General features: G+C 45.7%; 1 protein-coding gene across 1 annotated transcript in view; it reads right to left on the bottom strand.

Annotated features, from left to right (window-relative positions):
- LOC138954768 (dynein axonemal heavy chain 7-like) overlaps positions 1-15,095 on the bottom strand; it is a gene marked incomplete at its 5' end in the record, with an annotated part of 54,880 nt that overhangs the window by 16,587 nt on the left and 23,198 nt on the right. Inside the window, 5 exons of the mRNA XM_070326538.1 lie at positions 530-674; positions 1,387-1,542; positions 13,183-13,323; positions 14,235-14,407; positions 14,855-15,047. Of these exons, the coding sequence (XP_070182639.1) occupies positions 530-674; positions 1,387-1,542; positions 13,183-13,323; positions 14,235-14,407; positions 14,855-15,047 (808 nt within the window). The remainder of the gene's footprint in view (positions 1-529; positions 675-1,386; positions 1,543-13,182; positions 13,324-14,234; positions 14,408-14,854; positions 15,048-15,095) is intronic.

Here is a 15,095-nt window from a genome sequence, read left to right as displayed (position 1 = left end):
AACACTCATCAGTAGTAAACAAACCAAATTTCAGTAGTTTTTAAAATGTTTCAGTAGTAAGCTGTACAACAGTTCAAAGGTCAAAGGTCTCCTTTGCTGGATTTTACGATCTCCAGGTTGTCTTGAGAATAAATGGACTTCCAGCACTGTTGTGCCATTTTCTTCTTCTTTGGTGACAGAGCTGGTGTCTCCTCTTCACTATCTGAATCTCGCAATCTTTTTTTCTTTTCCACGTTTCACTTCAATCACAAGTTGCCACACAGACGCTGGACGAACTAAGTCTAATAACAAAGACTCAATGCTGAGAACACGCGCGCTTCCGGTAAATCGGAAAATGACTTTTCAGCGCAACGGCCAAAACATCTTAAAACAATTTTGTTTGCGTAAAACATCGGAATTTCGGAATTTTAATTAAAAATCTGTAGCACCGTATTCTGCATATAAAAATCGGAGAAATAACGGAGAAACCAGAGAAACCGTAGATGTGCACAGGTCTGCAAGACTCAAAATAGTGTAGCGTTTTTCTCACCTTGTCGGGTCTGATGCAGCGCAGCACGATCATGCGTTGGAACTCGTTGAGGTCTGTCTGCCAGTTGTCGGGCAGCTCCATCTTGTGCGGCTCCTTGGCGTTGTAGTACTCCTGCCACTTGTCCACGTGCTTCTCAAAGTGGTCCCTGAACACACAGTACTCTCACAATCATCTTTCTGACAGTGACACTTTTCCATGATTACTGCGGTCTGTCTCATCAATGGTGTCCCTAAGCCAGCTGAAACTATTTCACAATCATCATTCTGACAGTGACACTTTTCCATGATTACTGCGGTCTGTCTCATCAATGGTGTCCCTCAGCCAGCTGAAACTATTTCAATCATCATTCTGACAGTGACACTTTTCCATGATTACTGCGGTCTGTCTCACCAATGGTGTCCCTCAGCCAGCTGAAACTGTTTCAATCATCATTCTGACAGTGACACTTTTCCATGATTACTGCGGTCTGTCTCACCAATGGTGTCCCTCAGCCAGCTGAAACTATTTCAATCATCATTCTGACAGTGACACTTTTCCATGATTACTGCGGTCTGTCTCACCAATGGTGTCCCTCAGCCAGCTGAAACTATTTCAATCATCATTCTGACAGTGACACTTTTCCATGATTACTGTGGTCTGTCTCACCAATGGTGTCCCTCAGCCAGCTGAAACTGTTTCAATCATCATTCTGACAGTGACACTTTTCCATGATTACTGCGGTCTGTCTCATCAATGGTGTCCCTCAGCCAGCTGAAACTATTTACCTTTCATTCCACATGTAACAATACTGTCAGGTTTCTGTGGGTCAAGAAAATGAATATTAGTCCCACACCAGACACAGAGGTCACGTTCCTCACCTGAACTTCTTGTAGGGCTTGAGGTCGCTGAGTCGGCAGATCTCGTCCCAGCCCTTGTCCACCAGCCAGGGGGCGGGGTTCTTCCTCTTGTTCTCCAGACCCACACCGCCCGTCAGGAAGAACATGAACTCGTCATTGTCCAGGTCCTTGCGAGCCCTGTCACCACACCACAGTCTGTCAGTAAGCTCTGCTACACAGGTCAAAGTCTTTACAAGCCTCACCAATTAACACACACACACACCACATGCACCCCCCCCCCCCCCCCACACACACAGTCTCTGGCGGCTCTGGCAAGCAGATGGTAAGACCTTCCCTGTTTGAACAAAATAAAGTTTGCTTGCATGCTGCTGACAGAAAAACAAAATCAACACAAGGCATGTAACCTTGCAAGACAAGGCATGTAACCTTGCAAGACAAGGCATGTAACCTTGCAAGACATTGCATGTAACCTTGCAAGACAAGGCATGTAACCTTGCAAGACAAGGCATGTAACCTTGCAAGACATTGCATGTAACCTTGCAAGACAAGGCATGTAACCTTGCAAGACATTGCATGTAACCTTGCAAGACAAGGCATGTAACCTTGCAAGACAAGGCATGTAACCTTGCAAGACAAGGCATGTAACCTTGCAAGACATTGCATGTAACCTTGCAAGACAAGGCATGTAACCTTGCAAGACAAGGCATGTAACCTTGCAAGACAAGGCATGTAACCTTGCAAGACAAGGCATGTAACCTTGCAAGACAAGGCATGTAACCTTGCAAGACAAGGCATGTAACCTTGCAAGACAAGGCATGTAACCTTGCAAGACAAGGCATGTAACCTTGCAAGACAAGGCATGTAACCTTGCAAGACAAGGCATGTAACCTTGCAAGACAAGGCATGCATCAAATCAGTGTTACCCTTTTGTCTTTGCAACTGTCATACTTGAAATTCTAATGTCAACAAATGACCATAATGCTTGAGAAAAAAAAATCAAACCCAGAAATAAAGCATTTCAGTTCATTATTGAGACTTTCTGGTACTTTAAAAATCCTGTTTGGCAATAATCGTATACTGTCACACCAAATCAAGAACACTTAATATCAGTGATGAAAAGTGCAATCAAATAATGTTAGTCTGACAAAACCACACCAATATCTATTACGAAGTGAAACACTGACAAAACCACACCAATATCTATTACGAAGTGAAACACTGCACATCTTCACACCGCAGAGTACTTGCTGCATGCACACTACAAGCCGCGACTTTTTTTCAAAATTGTGTGTGTGATATTTTTCTTCAAACTTTTTCACTTTTCTTCTTTGTTTCACTTGTTTATTCTTGGAGCCAATTTCGCCAAATACCGTACTTTCGTTTGCCTGGTTGTTTTGATTGATTGACACGATCTGATTATATTTTTTTCGACGGCGGCTAATATAGTGACGCGGCCACTGTATTCTATTATACTGGGATGCCTGCAAGCTCAGCCACTCTGCGAGCGCCCATGTTTCCTGCTCCCGGCTAATTATAGTTGACCTCTACTCTCCCGCGCGGCAGGCATGACGCGCTGATTCAGGTCAAGTCTTCTGAAACATGTCTGTGAAAATGCCGGTCTCAGAAAAATATGTGTTTCTTGGTGTGAAAAAAGGGATCGTTTCAGTGACTTGCGCTTTGGATTATGTTCATCTTGTATATTTTGTTACTTGAATATACAGGCATTGTGTTGGTGCAAACAAGAGTTTGGCAATTCCACTCGTTTTGTTTGATTTTGTGGAAATACTAATATCACTGGCACTCATGCCTTGTTCTTTGTTCCTGTTAAAAGAAACAGAATTTGCGCGTTGTATATCAGTTTATAATCACACTGAATACTGATAACAGCCACAGACTGTGTTTTTATATTGCCGTCAGTAAGTACTTAGTCTTAACTGTGTGATAGAGTGAAAACAAGTTTCGCTACATGTGTTTGTGTATGATTTCTGGAGCGGTTTTGTGCGGTAAGTTTTGTTAATTAACCCACGCGCAGGTTCTCGGAACAGGCACTCGCTACAGTACACTATTATATGCAGCTATGTTGACTGTCGTGCATTTCATCTTGTTTTTGTTTTGTTTTGTGTTTTCCCCCTTCTTTTTTGTTCTTAAGCATGTGACGTATTTATTCTTAAATTAATGTTGTGACTGTAATTGTGCTTATGTTCTTGCCTGTCTGTATGTGTGAACATGGTTTTGCTTGTTACACCCCCGGTATAGGGGTGTGTATAGGATTCGGTCGATGTGTTTGTTTGTTTGTTTGTTTGTGTGTTTGTGTTCGCATATAGATCTCAAGAATGAACGGACCGATCGTCACCAAACTTGGTGAACAGGTTCTATACATTCCTGAGACGGTCCTTACAAAAATTGGGACCAGTCAAACACACGGTTAGGGAGTTATTGGTGGATTAAGATTCTACAAAGACTTATAGAGGGACATATTAATGGTCAAAGGGAAATAACCTTCTCAGTTGGTGGCAGTGAGAATGGTAAGGACGGGGGTGTTTTTCCTACCTCGGAGGAATTTCTTGTTTATTTGTGTTTTTGTTTGTTTTTCTTCCAAAAATGTACATAGTGTGTGTGTGTGTCACTGTGTGTTTGCATATGTGTGTGTGTGTGTGTGTGTGTGTGTGTGTGTGTGTGTGTGTGTGTGTGTGTGTGTGTGTGTGTGGGTGTGTGTGTGTGTGTGAGTGAATGTGATCCCGCCGGAAAGAGTGTGTTTAACTCACAATTGAACGCTCACTCAATTCCATTAAAGTGCACGTCATCTTCTTTTTTCTTAAGCATCTCAGAAAAATAACAACCCCAACTGTTGTGCTGTGTTGTTTTGTTTCGTTTTGTCTGTTCTGTTTTGTTTGCGATAATGAAACAAACGTTAAATTGTCGTCGGATCGACGAGTTTTGTTTCCTGTGGTATACAAGTTTGTGAGAACAGTAGAGAAAACAGAGTCTGTGTTGAAAAACTTCCAAATCAACTTGTGTGCTGCTATGGGATTACTGATGTATGGCGCTGCAATGATACCAGTCAAAAGTCGTGTATAGGAGTGGCCGTCAGGTAGGCTTTTTGTTTTATTCACATGCAGCTAACAATTTGCATGAACATGCATTGAAAGACCGTTTTTTCTTTATTTTATATTGCAGACATTACATGCACTATTTTGAATTATATAAACGCAAAACAAATTTCACATGCGCACCATATGCCTATAATATGTATTTAAATACGACTGTATATATACTCTGTTGTTTGTATATATTTTGTAAAGTGTTGTACATATATCAGTGTACTTAGGGATTACCTTGGTCTTTTTTTCATTATTTTGTGTTCTTTTATTGTGGCACACTGATTCAGATGTTTTGTTTACTGTACGTGTTGTCTTCTGTCCCGTCTTATAGATTGTGCCGTGCTTTGAGATGTTGGGTTTTCTGTTGATTTAACTGAAGCATCGATGTGTTTTTCAGATCTGTAAAGTATGGTATAATTATGTACTTGAATATAACTGACAAGTAGTATCCTCTGTGTTGTCTTCTGCTAAATATTATGGCACTTCGCGGGAGTTCCGGATGTTAAAGCGCAAGCAGGTGTTTATTATCAGCAGCTCACAGCCTGATTGCCAGTACACAGCGAGCGAGCCAGCCTTCGGCATCAGCTTATCGCTGTGTTTCCCAGCCGCCCGCGGCGAATTCAGCATTTCTCAGTTCAAGCGCCAGTGGCAGTGTGTGGGAAAGACAGGGAAAGGGGAAGGGAGAGAGTAATAGGCGGGATGGAGGTTGCTTTGGCGAGCTATTTTTAACTCCAGCTGAGCGTGCATGGAATGGAATACAGTGCGGCCTATACGTGGCTCGTCCCAATTTTTTTGTTAAAAGTCGGGGGTACGGCTTATAAAACAGTGCGTCTTGTAATCCGTCAAATACGGTAAAACCATCACATATTATCATGATGAAGCAAAAAAATCAAAAAGCAATCAAACACACCAATTAAAATAAAAACAGTAGATTACAAATGAAACTCCCAACCACAATTTGTTCCCCAGATGAAAACACAGAACCAAAACTGAGAATTAGTGTTAATTATCAGCAGGCCACTGAAAAATAAAACTGTTAGTATTCACGCCAACAAAGGAAACCGGGCACTTCAAACAGGGTTAGACTGCACACAGAAATCACAGGTCACAAAGACGGGAACTGACACGCAGTGAAATGAAAAGTTAGTCGACTCCATTGATGAACATCACACCACATGGCTGTCAGCAACATCAGACAGAAAATTCACAGCCAGTGCGTTGTTGGCTGCAAACTTTGTGCCGTCTGTTGCCTGCAGCAAGCCGGTACTCACAACAGAATGTTGCAGCAGAGAAGGAAAGAGAAAAGCAGTTTTTCTTTCTCAAAGAGCGAACGACACACGTTGCAGTACAGGTTGTACGTGAAGTGATCGGACAGGTAGCGCAGGCGTCGTTCCAGGATCTTTGACTTGTTGCTGCAAAGGAATCAGACGTTACGGTGTAGTGATCATGTGACTGATAACGTTTCCCTGGTGACAGCGTCTGCTTGGGGTGACGTATGTAGCTCACTCAGCTGAGACTGGGCTGTTGGTTTTGTCCCTCAACACTTTGTACACCTTGAAAACCTTGTACAATCTGACGGGAGATTGCAAGTTTTTTTGATCTTTTGGCAACCTGGACACAAACAGCAGCTCCAGCTTCAGCTAAGCCACTGCCATCCGTGAAGGCACTGTGCTGAGGTGGAGGTCGGTTTCTCTGCCTGGAAGGACAGGCTGCTGTTCCCCGTCTTCATTATTTCAATTCGTGCCACCCACAGTAAACATTCTCCCATAGCCCCGCTCCACCCACAGTAAACATTCTCCATAGCCCCGCTCCACCCACAGTAAACATTCTCCCATAGCCCCGCTCCACCCACAGTAAACATTCTCCCATAGCCCCGCTCCACCCACAGTAAACATTCTCCATAGCCCCGCTCCACCCACAGTAAACATTCTCCATAGCCCCGCTCCACCCACAGTAAACATTCTCCCATAGCCCCGCTCCACCCACAGTAAAAATTCTCCCATAGCCCCGCTCCACCCACAGTAAAAATTCTCCCATAGCCCCGCTCCACCCACAGTAAACATTCTCCCATAGCCCCGCTCCACCCACAGTAAACATTCTCCCATAGCCCCGCTCCACCCACAGTAAAAATTCTCCCATAGCCCGGCTCCACCCACAGTAAACATTCTCCTATAGCCCCGCTCCACCCACAGTAAACATTCTCCCATAGCCCCACTTCACCCACAGTAAACATTCTCCTATAGCCCCGCTCCACCCACAGTTAAAATTCTCCCATAGCCCCGCTCCACCCACAGTAAACATTCTCCCATAGCCCCGCTCCACTCACAGTAAACATTCTCCCATTGCCCCGCTCCACCCACAGTTAAAATTCTCCCATAGCCCCGCTCCACTCACAGTAAACATTCTCCCATAGCCCGGCTCCACCCACAGTTAAAATTCTCCCATAGCCCCGCTCCACTCACAGTAAACATTCTCCCATTGCCCCGCTCTACCCACAGTAAACATTCTCCTATAGCCCCGCTCCACCCACAGTAAACATTCTCCCATAGCCCCGCTCCACCCACAGTAAACATTATAAAATTTCAAAAATAAATTTTGATTTAATTAATAAACTTACCAACTCACATAGATAGCATTAACTTCAGTTAAAGTGCTAGGACACTGAACTACGCTTCACCCCAAAGGGGAAGCAACCCCCTAAAAAAGAACGGCATTGACCTATAACCCAAGCTATACAAGAGTCGAGGTCATACCGTCACGTGACCTATCACGCGTGACTCGACAGCCGCCTATGTTAGAAACTCACTCCTACTGAAGTGATCTGTTCATTTTTAGGGAAACCCTAAGCAATAACTTCGTTTTGTGATAAGACATGGAAGCACTCTTACATGGCAACGTGGGGAAATAACTCTGAAACAAAAACCGTATGCCATATAAGGCATGGTCCTTGGTGATTATTTACACTACCGGTGTACTGCGCCTGCGCAGGATGTATACCGGTGAAACTCATTCCGTATTGAAACATATAACCCCTTAAAAAATTTGCGGGGCAGGCTGGGAGGGAATCCAATATGTGAGTTGGTAAGTATATTAATTAAATCAAAATTTATTTTTGAAATTTTATATTAAATTACATATTCTTACGCAACTCACATAGATAGCAGATTGCTAATTTAGGTGGTGGGCAAATGAACTCATAGTTAACATCTTGCAAGTATCTGGCCTGTAGCTACAATAGCTGGCAAACCGAAATTACTGTTCTGCCGAGCACCAGATACGTTCCCAGGAACACATAAAAAGACATCTTCTGCAGAAGATGTCTAGTAGATGTGTATTAAAACAGCGGGTACTTAAAATACCCCGCCGATAGAAAACTCATGACTACGTCCTTGAACGGTCAATAAGCTGCATTCATGACTTATGTAAGTCTCTCAGACTTGAGAACAGATAAAGAAGAGGCCTATACACTCTGACCTCTTGAGCCCGTGCTGCCTGAAAAGGGAGGACTGACTGCCCCCCCCCCCCTTTTCCCTGCCACCACTGTAGGCATGCCTAATCAATGTGGCAGTCCATTTAGCTAAAAGTTGACTTCACTAAATCATTGCCTCTAGAAGTGTTGATGGAAATAAACAAAAGCCTTTGTTCTGGTGATCTAAACAGATCAGTTTGTTTGTTTATTTGTTGCTTAACGTCCAGCCGACTACGCAGAGCCATATCAGGACGAGGAAGGAGGGGATGAAGGGGGCCACTAGTCAAGCGAGTCAGAAATATATTTAAGCTCGAAATGTACAATTGGTTAAATATGGCTCTAGCAGAGCCAAAATATTGCAAATTGGTAGAATTGTATTATCGGATCTGGTTACTCCTGTTTCTGCTTATTTGTCAGAAAATTTTGAATTAAACCTAAGCGCTATAGATCAGTCCTTCTCCAAAGAGATGTCTAAAGCAAAAACCAGACAGAAAATGCACTTACTCGCACTTCTCTCAGAAGCTACTAGAGTAAGTATGACGGCTTCCCGTATTTAGAATAACAAGGCTAATTTGTCAAGGATTAAACAATCCGAACTCAAAAACTCCGAAACTGGGAGCGAATCCCAAGCCTGGACTGGAGATTTGCTTTCAGCAAACCAAAGGGAGGTTCCCTTAATCACGCTGGCTAAAAAGAACCCAAGTGAAAAAATTTTGCGACCTAGCTGTGTCAGTGCAACTGATATCGCATAAAGTCTTAATTCAGAGACGTGGGAGAAAATTCGGAAAGCCAGGATAGGTGGTTCGCCACCCGCATTGAACGGAGAGAAGTGGAGTTCTTTCCGTTAATAGTACGCCAATTGTTCCAAGCCAGTCAAAGTGACACAAAAACGAAGACGCTGAACCCCTATGAAATCTCTAGACCAAATCCAGAGTTGAGGCAGAAGCCCCTGAGCGTCTCAATGATTCCCGTACAGTAGACACCCGTGTGGCTCGAGTGTAAAAAAAAACAAAAACGGCGCCCTCTTGCCAGCCTAAAGGACTGGCAACCAAGATTGAGTGGGCCCATAATGTGCGACCAACAGGCCGCTCAAAGTAAAATTGAGAGTATTATCCGGGAACGGGGAGACGAACATTTAGCAGAAGGTGATAGTACCGAGAGGCAAAACTTCTACCAGCGGCTTCTCCAAATTCACCAGAAGGAGTAGAAGCGTGTAGCGAGATAGAGTCCAATCCAAGTGGACATTCCTGGCCGGCTGACTAGAGTCTGCCAAGACAGCCTCTCAGAAAGGTACCTCCCTGCTAATAAGATTTCGTGGTGGTAAAAGCCACATCAAAACCTCGCATGCTCGCTGTGGCAGTGATAGGGAGCGAGATGCCACCCCCTGCTTATTGAGATAAAAGACCACTGTGGTGTTGTCTGATTGAATCAACACATGTTATCCCCTGACAAGGGGAAAGAATTCCACAAGAGACAGAACTGCTTCCCTGGTGGAGAGAGAACCAACGGGAACGCCCTGTATGAGCAGTGGTGTGAGAATCCAAAGATTGGTTGTGTCTGTGAACCAGTCAAGAAAAGACACTAACATGTTCCGGCTCTTCATTTGATTGCTTAGAAAACGAAACCAGAGCCCCGAAGATCTGAATTAAATAAAAAGTAGCCACTTCCGATCTATTTTGTATATCCGAAGGTGGAAGTAAACATAGGCACGATCTATTTAAGTGACCCAACAGGAAGGGCCCCAGTGCCTCCCTCAATAAAGTGAGAGTCCTAATCGCCCCTCCAGCCGCTGTGGGAAAACACAGAGGCAGAGAGAAGAGTGGCCGAACGCTAATACTCCAGTTGACAAGTGCCAAGAGTATGCAAGAAAGCGTGCTATTGTTTGCCCACTGAACCCTACCGCTAAATCGCCTCGAGGAGATAAAGTGGTGGGTATTAACTTTGGCACCGTGCCACGCCGAGAAGAAGATAATAAACCAAAGCTGAGAAAGGCCAGCTTAGCGCTTTTCTCTGATAAGAAAAGCCGAGGCCTGCCGTGGGCTTTTCCTTTTGCTGTGAGATTCTCTCTGTTAAAGAGCCCGCGTGCAAAGAGGAGGATTCGCAAAGAAAACCCTCGAGCAAGGAAGAGATTTAAGTCTCACCGACAGAACAATACTGTCGGCCGAGGCCTTTTCCCAGACGAACAGCGAAGCTAAACCCTTTGAATATGTGTGCCGACAGAACACAAAGGCATCCCGTGAGTACGAAACCGCACAAGGGAAAGAACGAATCAAAGTCTTGTACCAAGACGATAATAGAAAGAAGTGCGGCCACGATCTTCCACAGCCAGGAGATCATTGTTCTTGACAACAGACAGTTTCTCCTTGCTATGAACCTTAAGATGTATGATCGACAAGTACGGTGCAACCGGAAGCGGTTCCGTAGTACGAAGAAAAGAATAAACTAAGTTCTTAGGCTTGGTGTAACCTAGGCCTACGGATATCGCTCAGCGAGTGAAGCGTTACTTGAGCGGGTGACGCAAGCGAAAGCAACGCCGCATCGCTGCCCTCAAAGGAAGTTATAGAAAAGAAGAAACATATGAGAAAACTTCCACAAGTTCAAATTCTAGGGCCAGACAAGAAAGCGTCCCTGCGTGTGTAAACCGCATGTGCGTACAACCGTGCCGCGACTGACATTTGTCCGGCTGAAACCTTAGCCAAAGAGGCCAGGAGTATGAGGACGTCTTTCACGCTAGAGTCGTTTCGAAAATCGAAAGGATTCAACGACCCCGCGACCGACCGCGAAAGAGATCGAAGAAGTGTCTCTGAAAGAGACGCAAGTTCCAACGAGTATCTTCCCGTTTCATCCAAACCAAGTAATGCGCCTTCAGAGTAAGCACAATGTTTTGTCCAAACTATAGACATCTTCCCTGAGATTAGCCAACTCCGGAGTGACCGGAAGCGGTGCACTCGGCAAAGCGTAAGTCTCAATAAGACTGTGATGACGACGGGAGAGAGCAAACTTGCGTGAATGAAACGAAGTGCTCGCTTCCGTAACTGGTCTGAGGCAAACCATGGCTGAGCAGCATCAGGAACCTGACCGTGTGCAGCCAGTAAAGGCACAGTATCCACAGGCAAGCTATTCTCAGAACCCGAAGTTCTAGCCAGCACCTTGGAAAGTTCGTAAGCAACAGAAGGAGACTCGCTAAAACGATATCCCTGAACTTCCGTTAAAGCAGGGCGGAAATCACCCACCACTGAGGGTGGTGGTGCCGCAGAGCTTGCCATAGCTGTCACCCCTTCAGCGAAGTACTTGGCAGACACCTGAGCTGCAGTAACCATAGCTGGTTAAAGTTTGAGTGACAACTTGACATCAACTTCCTCCTCAGAAACTGAGTGAGAATCGTCGAACTCCGAATCTGCTGAGGCTGGACCGTGAAATTCGCTGTGACAAGCTGCGTCACTAAAACGATCCACCACAGGCGAGGCTGATTGCAAAACGGAAGAACCGTGCAAAGCCTGCCCGAAAGCAGCTTCCTGCCCAAAAGGAGGAAGTTGAGACATGTACACATTCACCGAGACATAAAAGTCTGCCCGTGAGTACATCTGTCTCGTTGTCCGGTGTCGACCCCCCGTGAGTTCCGCCTCTTAAAAAGAGCGATAGCCTCCGGGAGAGTCGAACTTTCACTCCCCAGCCTCAGCGGGGGAGCTACTAGTTCCGGCCCAACTTGTTGTCCGGTGTTGACCCCCCGTGAGTTCCGCCTCTTAAAAAAGAGCGATAGCCTCCGGGAAAGTCAAACTTTCACCCCCCAGCCGCGGCGGGGGGGCTACTAGTTCCGGCCCAACTGGAACACTTTCACCAGAGAACCTGGCTACCGGTGAACCTGACTAACCTGTAGAGCGTGAACGCTCCTCGTATGGAGTAAACACACTCCTCTGCGTGCACGTCAGCCGAAGAGACTGTGCATGAAGGCGGAACCTCGATGCGTGACAACAAACTGCGTCGCCCACTCCCGCCGGGAGCGAGCGCAAACTCGACGAATGGCAACATGTTATACATTTGGGTCGAAAACATCTCAAAAAGGGAAGCAAACTATCTTTAACACAAGTAATCTCTTTCCCACTGCGTTTGCCTTGGCTGAAGTAACCTAAATTTAACCTGCTTCAGCACTGGCATGATTGGATTCATAGGGTCCAAAATTTAACAGACATTCTTTCTTTCTTCTTTATATGTTGTTTAACGTCGTTTTCAACCATACAAGGTTATTTAACAGACGCAAAAGTTAGAGAAGCTGGGTCAAGAACGGAAATGGTAGTGCCTTTGCCTTTCTCTTTATGCGAAACGTAAAAGGAGAAACCTCAGCAGCTACTGACTAGTCTGGTGTTTCTAATTCTCCTTGTCAGCCATTGCTGACAAAAACCAGTCTGAGTTATGATATTGATAAACAACAATCAGACCGAACAACGGAGAAAGAAAGAAACGCAAGCAAAAGCAAACAAATTAGAACGAGCTCACCCAAACTTGTGCATGAGAAGCAGGGACCTGTAGACGGGGTGAAACACTGTCCAGAAGACAGTAGGCTAAAAGCCTGCAGCGTAGTGTGAAAAGCGTCCGAGCTACTTGGTGGCTGAAGTAGGAGTGAGTTTCTAACATAGGCGGCTGTCGAGTCACGCGTGATAGGTCACGTGACGGTATGACCTCGACTCTTGTATAGCTTGGGTTATAGGTCAATGCCGTTCTTTTTTAGGGGGTTGCTTCCCCTTTGGGGTGAAGCGTAGTTCAGTGTCCTAGCACTTTAACTGAAGTTAATGCTATCTATGTGAGTTGCGTAAGAATATGTAATTTAATCCCCTATAGCCCCGCTCCACCCACAGTAAACATTCTCCCATAGCCCCGCTCCACCCACAGTAAACATTCCCCTATAGCCCCGCTCCACCCACAGTAAACATTCTCCTATAGCCCCGCTCCACCCACAGTAAACATTCTCCCATAGCCCCGCTCCACCCACAGTAAACATTCCCCTATAGCCCCGCTCCACCCACAGTAAACATTCTCCCATAGCCCCGCTCCACCCACAGTAAACATTCTCCTATAGCCCCGCTCCAGCTTAGTAAGTACCCTGCAATCACACACAGCCCTTCCACCAATGCCAAACACATTGACAGCAGAGAGAGAGAGCCACCACCTCAGCACAGCCACCTGACAGAGTTGTCCCCCGACCTGCAGACACCCACCCCCAGGGCGGCCACACGGCCAGCGTGTACTCACAGCAGGAGGTTCGAGCACAAGAGAAAGGAGAAGACCAGCTTGTGAATGGCCAGCAGGGAGCGCGACACGTTGTCGTACAGCTGGAAGGAGAAGTGGTCCGACAGGTAGCGCAGCCGTCGCTCCAGGATCTTGGACTTGTTGCTGTAAGCACACTTAGCAGTTAGGCATCCATCACACACATCTAGCCCTTGCCCCTGGGGTTATTTCCGGTAGCATTGGTATTTGTATTGGTATCATATCGTCCTGTCAGGTTACTCTAATAGAAATTCAGGCTGCTTTCTCACTGGGGAAAGTGAGCTGCCCTACAGTACAGCGTTACCCAATCTGTTTCTTTTCCTCCATGCATGTGTTCGTGTTTACTTAGGCCGGCGATTTTTGCTGCGAAATTGGGATCTATATAGTGCGCATGAGTGCACACAGGGGGGTTTGAACACTGAGGAGAATCTGCAAAAAGTTGACTCTGACAAATAAATTCCTGGCCAAATGTGGGGTTGAACCCAGGCTGATAGGGACAATTTGTTTTTAAGCCAGTGCTACCACTGACTGAGCTTACACATCTACAGTCCTAGACCTTCCACTGCACTTCACACTGCAGAAAACCTATAGCCTTCTACACATCTCCAATGTTGCTACAGTGGAACCCCCCTTTAAAGACCTTGAAAAATCTGAGAAAATCAGGTCTTAAAAAGGAGGGGGTCTTAAAAAGGAGGGGGTCTTAAAAAGGAGGGGGTCTTAACAGGGGGTTCCACTGTACTGTCACTTTGTTGGCTGAGGAATGGTGAATAAGATAATGCAATACTGACTAATGTTTCAGGATGAGCGGAGGGGGGTGGGGGTGGGGGTGGATGAGGGGATGGAGGGGAATGTAACTTAATTTAGAAATTGTTTTGTATACTGGATCAGAGTACCGATCGTAGAACAAACGTCCCGCTTTCACGGTCTCTAAGCAACAATCAACGCTTGACCTTGACCTTGCTCAAACATTGCTTCTCAAACCTACAGGTAGCCCCACAGACATCAATCAATCAATCACATGACGAGGTGAGACCTACCTGTCGTGGATGGAGTTGATGAAGAGGTTGACGAACCAGGTGAGAGAGTACTGGTACATGGGGTCGATGTTGGGCAGGTCGGTCAGTGAAAAGAAGAGGATGGACGAGTGACGCGCGATGGGGCGGTAACCCATGCGTGACGACTCGATCTTCTTCTCAGTCTCTTCAGCAATCTGTAGAGACAATCATGTGATCAGTAATCAACAACTATGATCATGTGATCAGTAATCAACAACTACGATCATGTAATCAGTAATCAACAACTACGATCATGTGATCAGTAATCAACAACTATGATCATGTGATCAGTAATCAACAACTACGATCAAGCGAGCCTAAATAAATGACCCTCTCTTCTTGCTTTTTGTAAGCAACCTGAAAACTATTCTATGAAGAGTGCCACTGCCTCCCTAATCTACAAACACAATGAAGTAATTGATGCACATGAAATGACTCACTTAATGACACCAAAGAGTCAGCTGTCATGGCCTAGCAGACTGGGACGATGACAGTGAGGTATATCCTGGTTTTCATTGAACTACAGGTCACCCGAGTCTACATGGTGCGCCTCCACTGACAACTGCTGTCATCCAACCATGACCAAGGCATCCATATCTCACCTTCTGTTTCTTGGAGATCTCGTCGGAGAGGCCCTTGGATGAGTCGAGGACCTGGATGGCTGCTTCGTCCTCCAGGATGTTGCCCTCTGAGGCGGACAGGGTGTGCAGGATCTTGTCCTCAATCTCCTTCAGCTGCTTGGTGTTGGCTGCGCTGGTCACGATCAGGGCCTGGCGCTCTTCTTCCAGTTCTGGTCTGGTGGGGCAAACACAGTGTTCATGTTAACAAACTGAGCTACTGTTG

Source organism: Littorina saxatilis, unplaced genomic scaffold (assembly GCF_037325665.1).
Source record: "Littorina saxatilis isolate snail1 unplaced genomic scaffold, US_GU_Lsax_2.0 scaffold_897, whole genome shotgun sequence".
NCBI classification, from domain to species: domain Eukaryota; kingdom Metazoa; phylum Mollusca; class Gastropoda; order Littorinimorpha; family Littorinidae; genus Littorina; species Littorina saxatilis.
The sequence above is the reverse complement of the archived record's forward strand: the minus strand, read 5'-3'. Positions and strand labels throughout refer to the sequence as shown.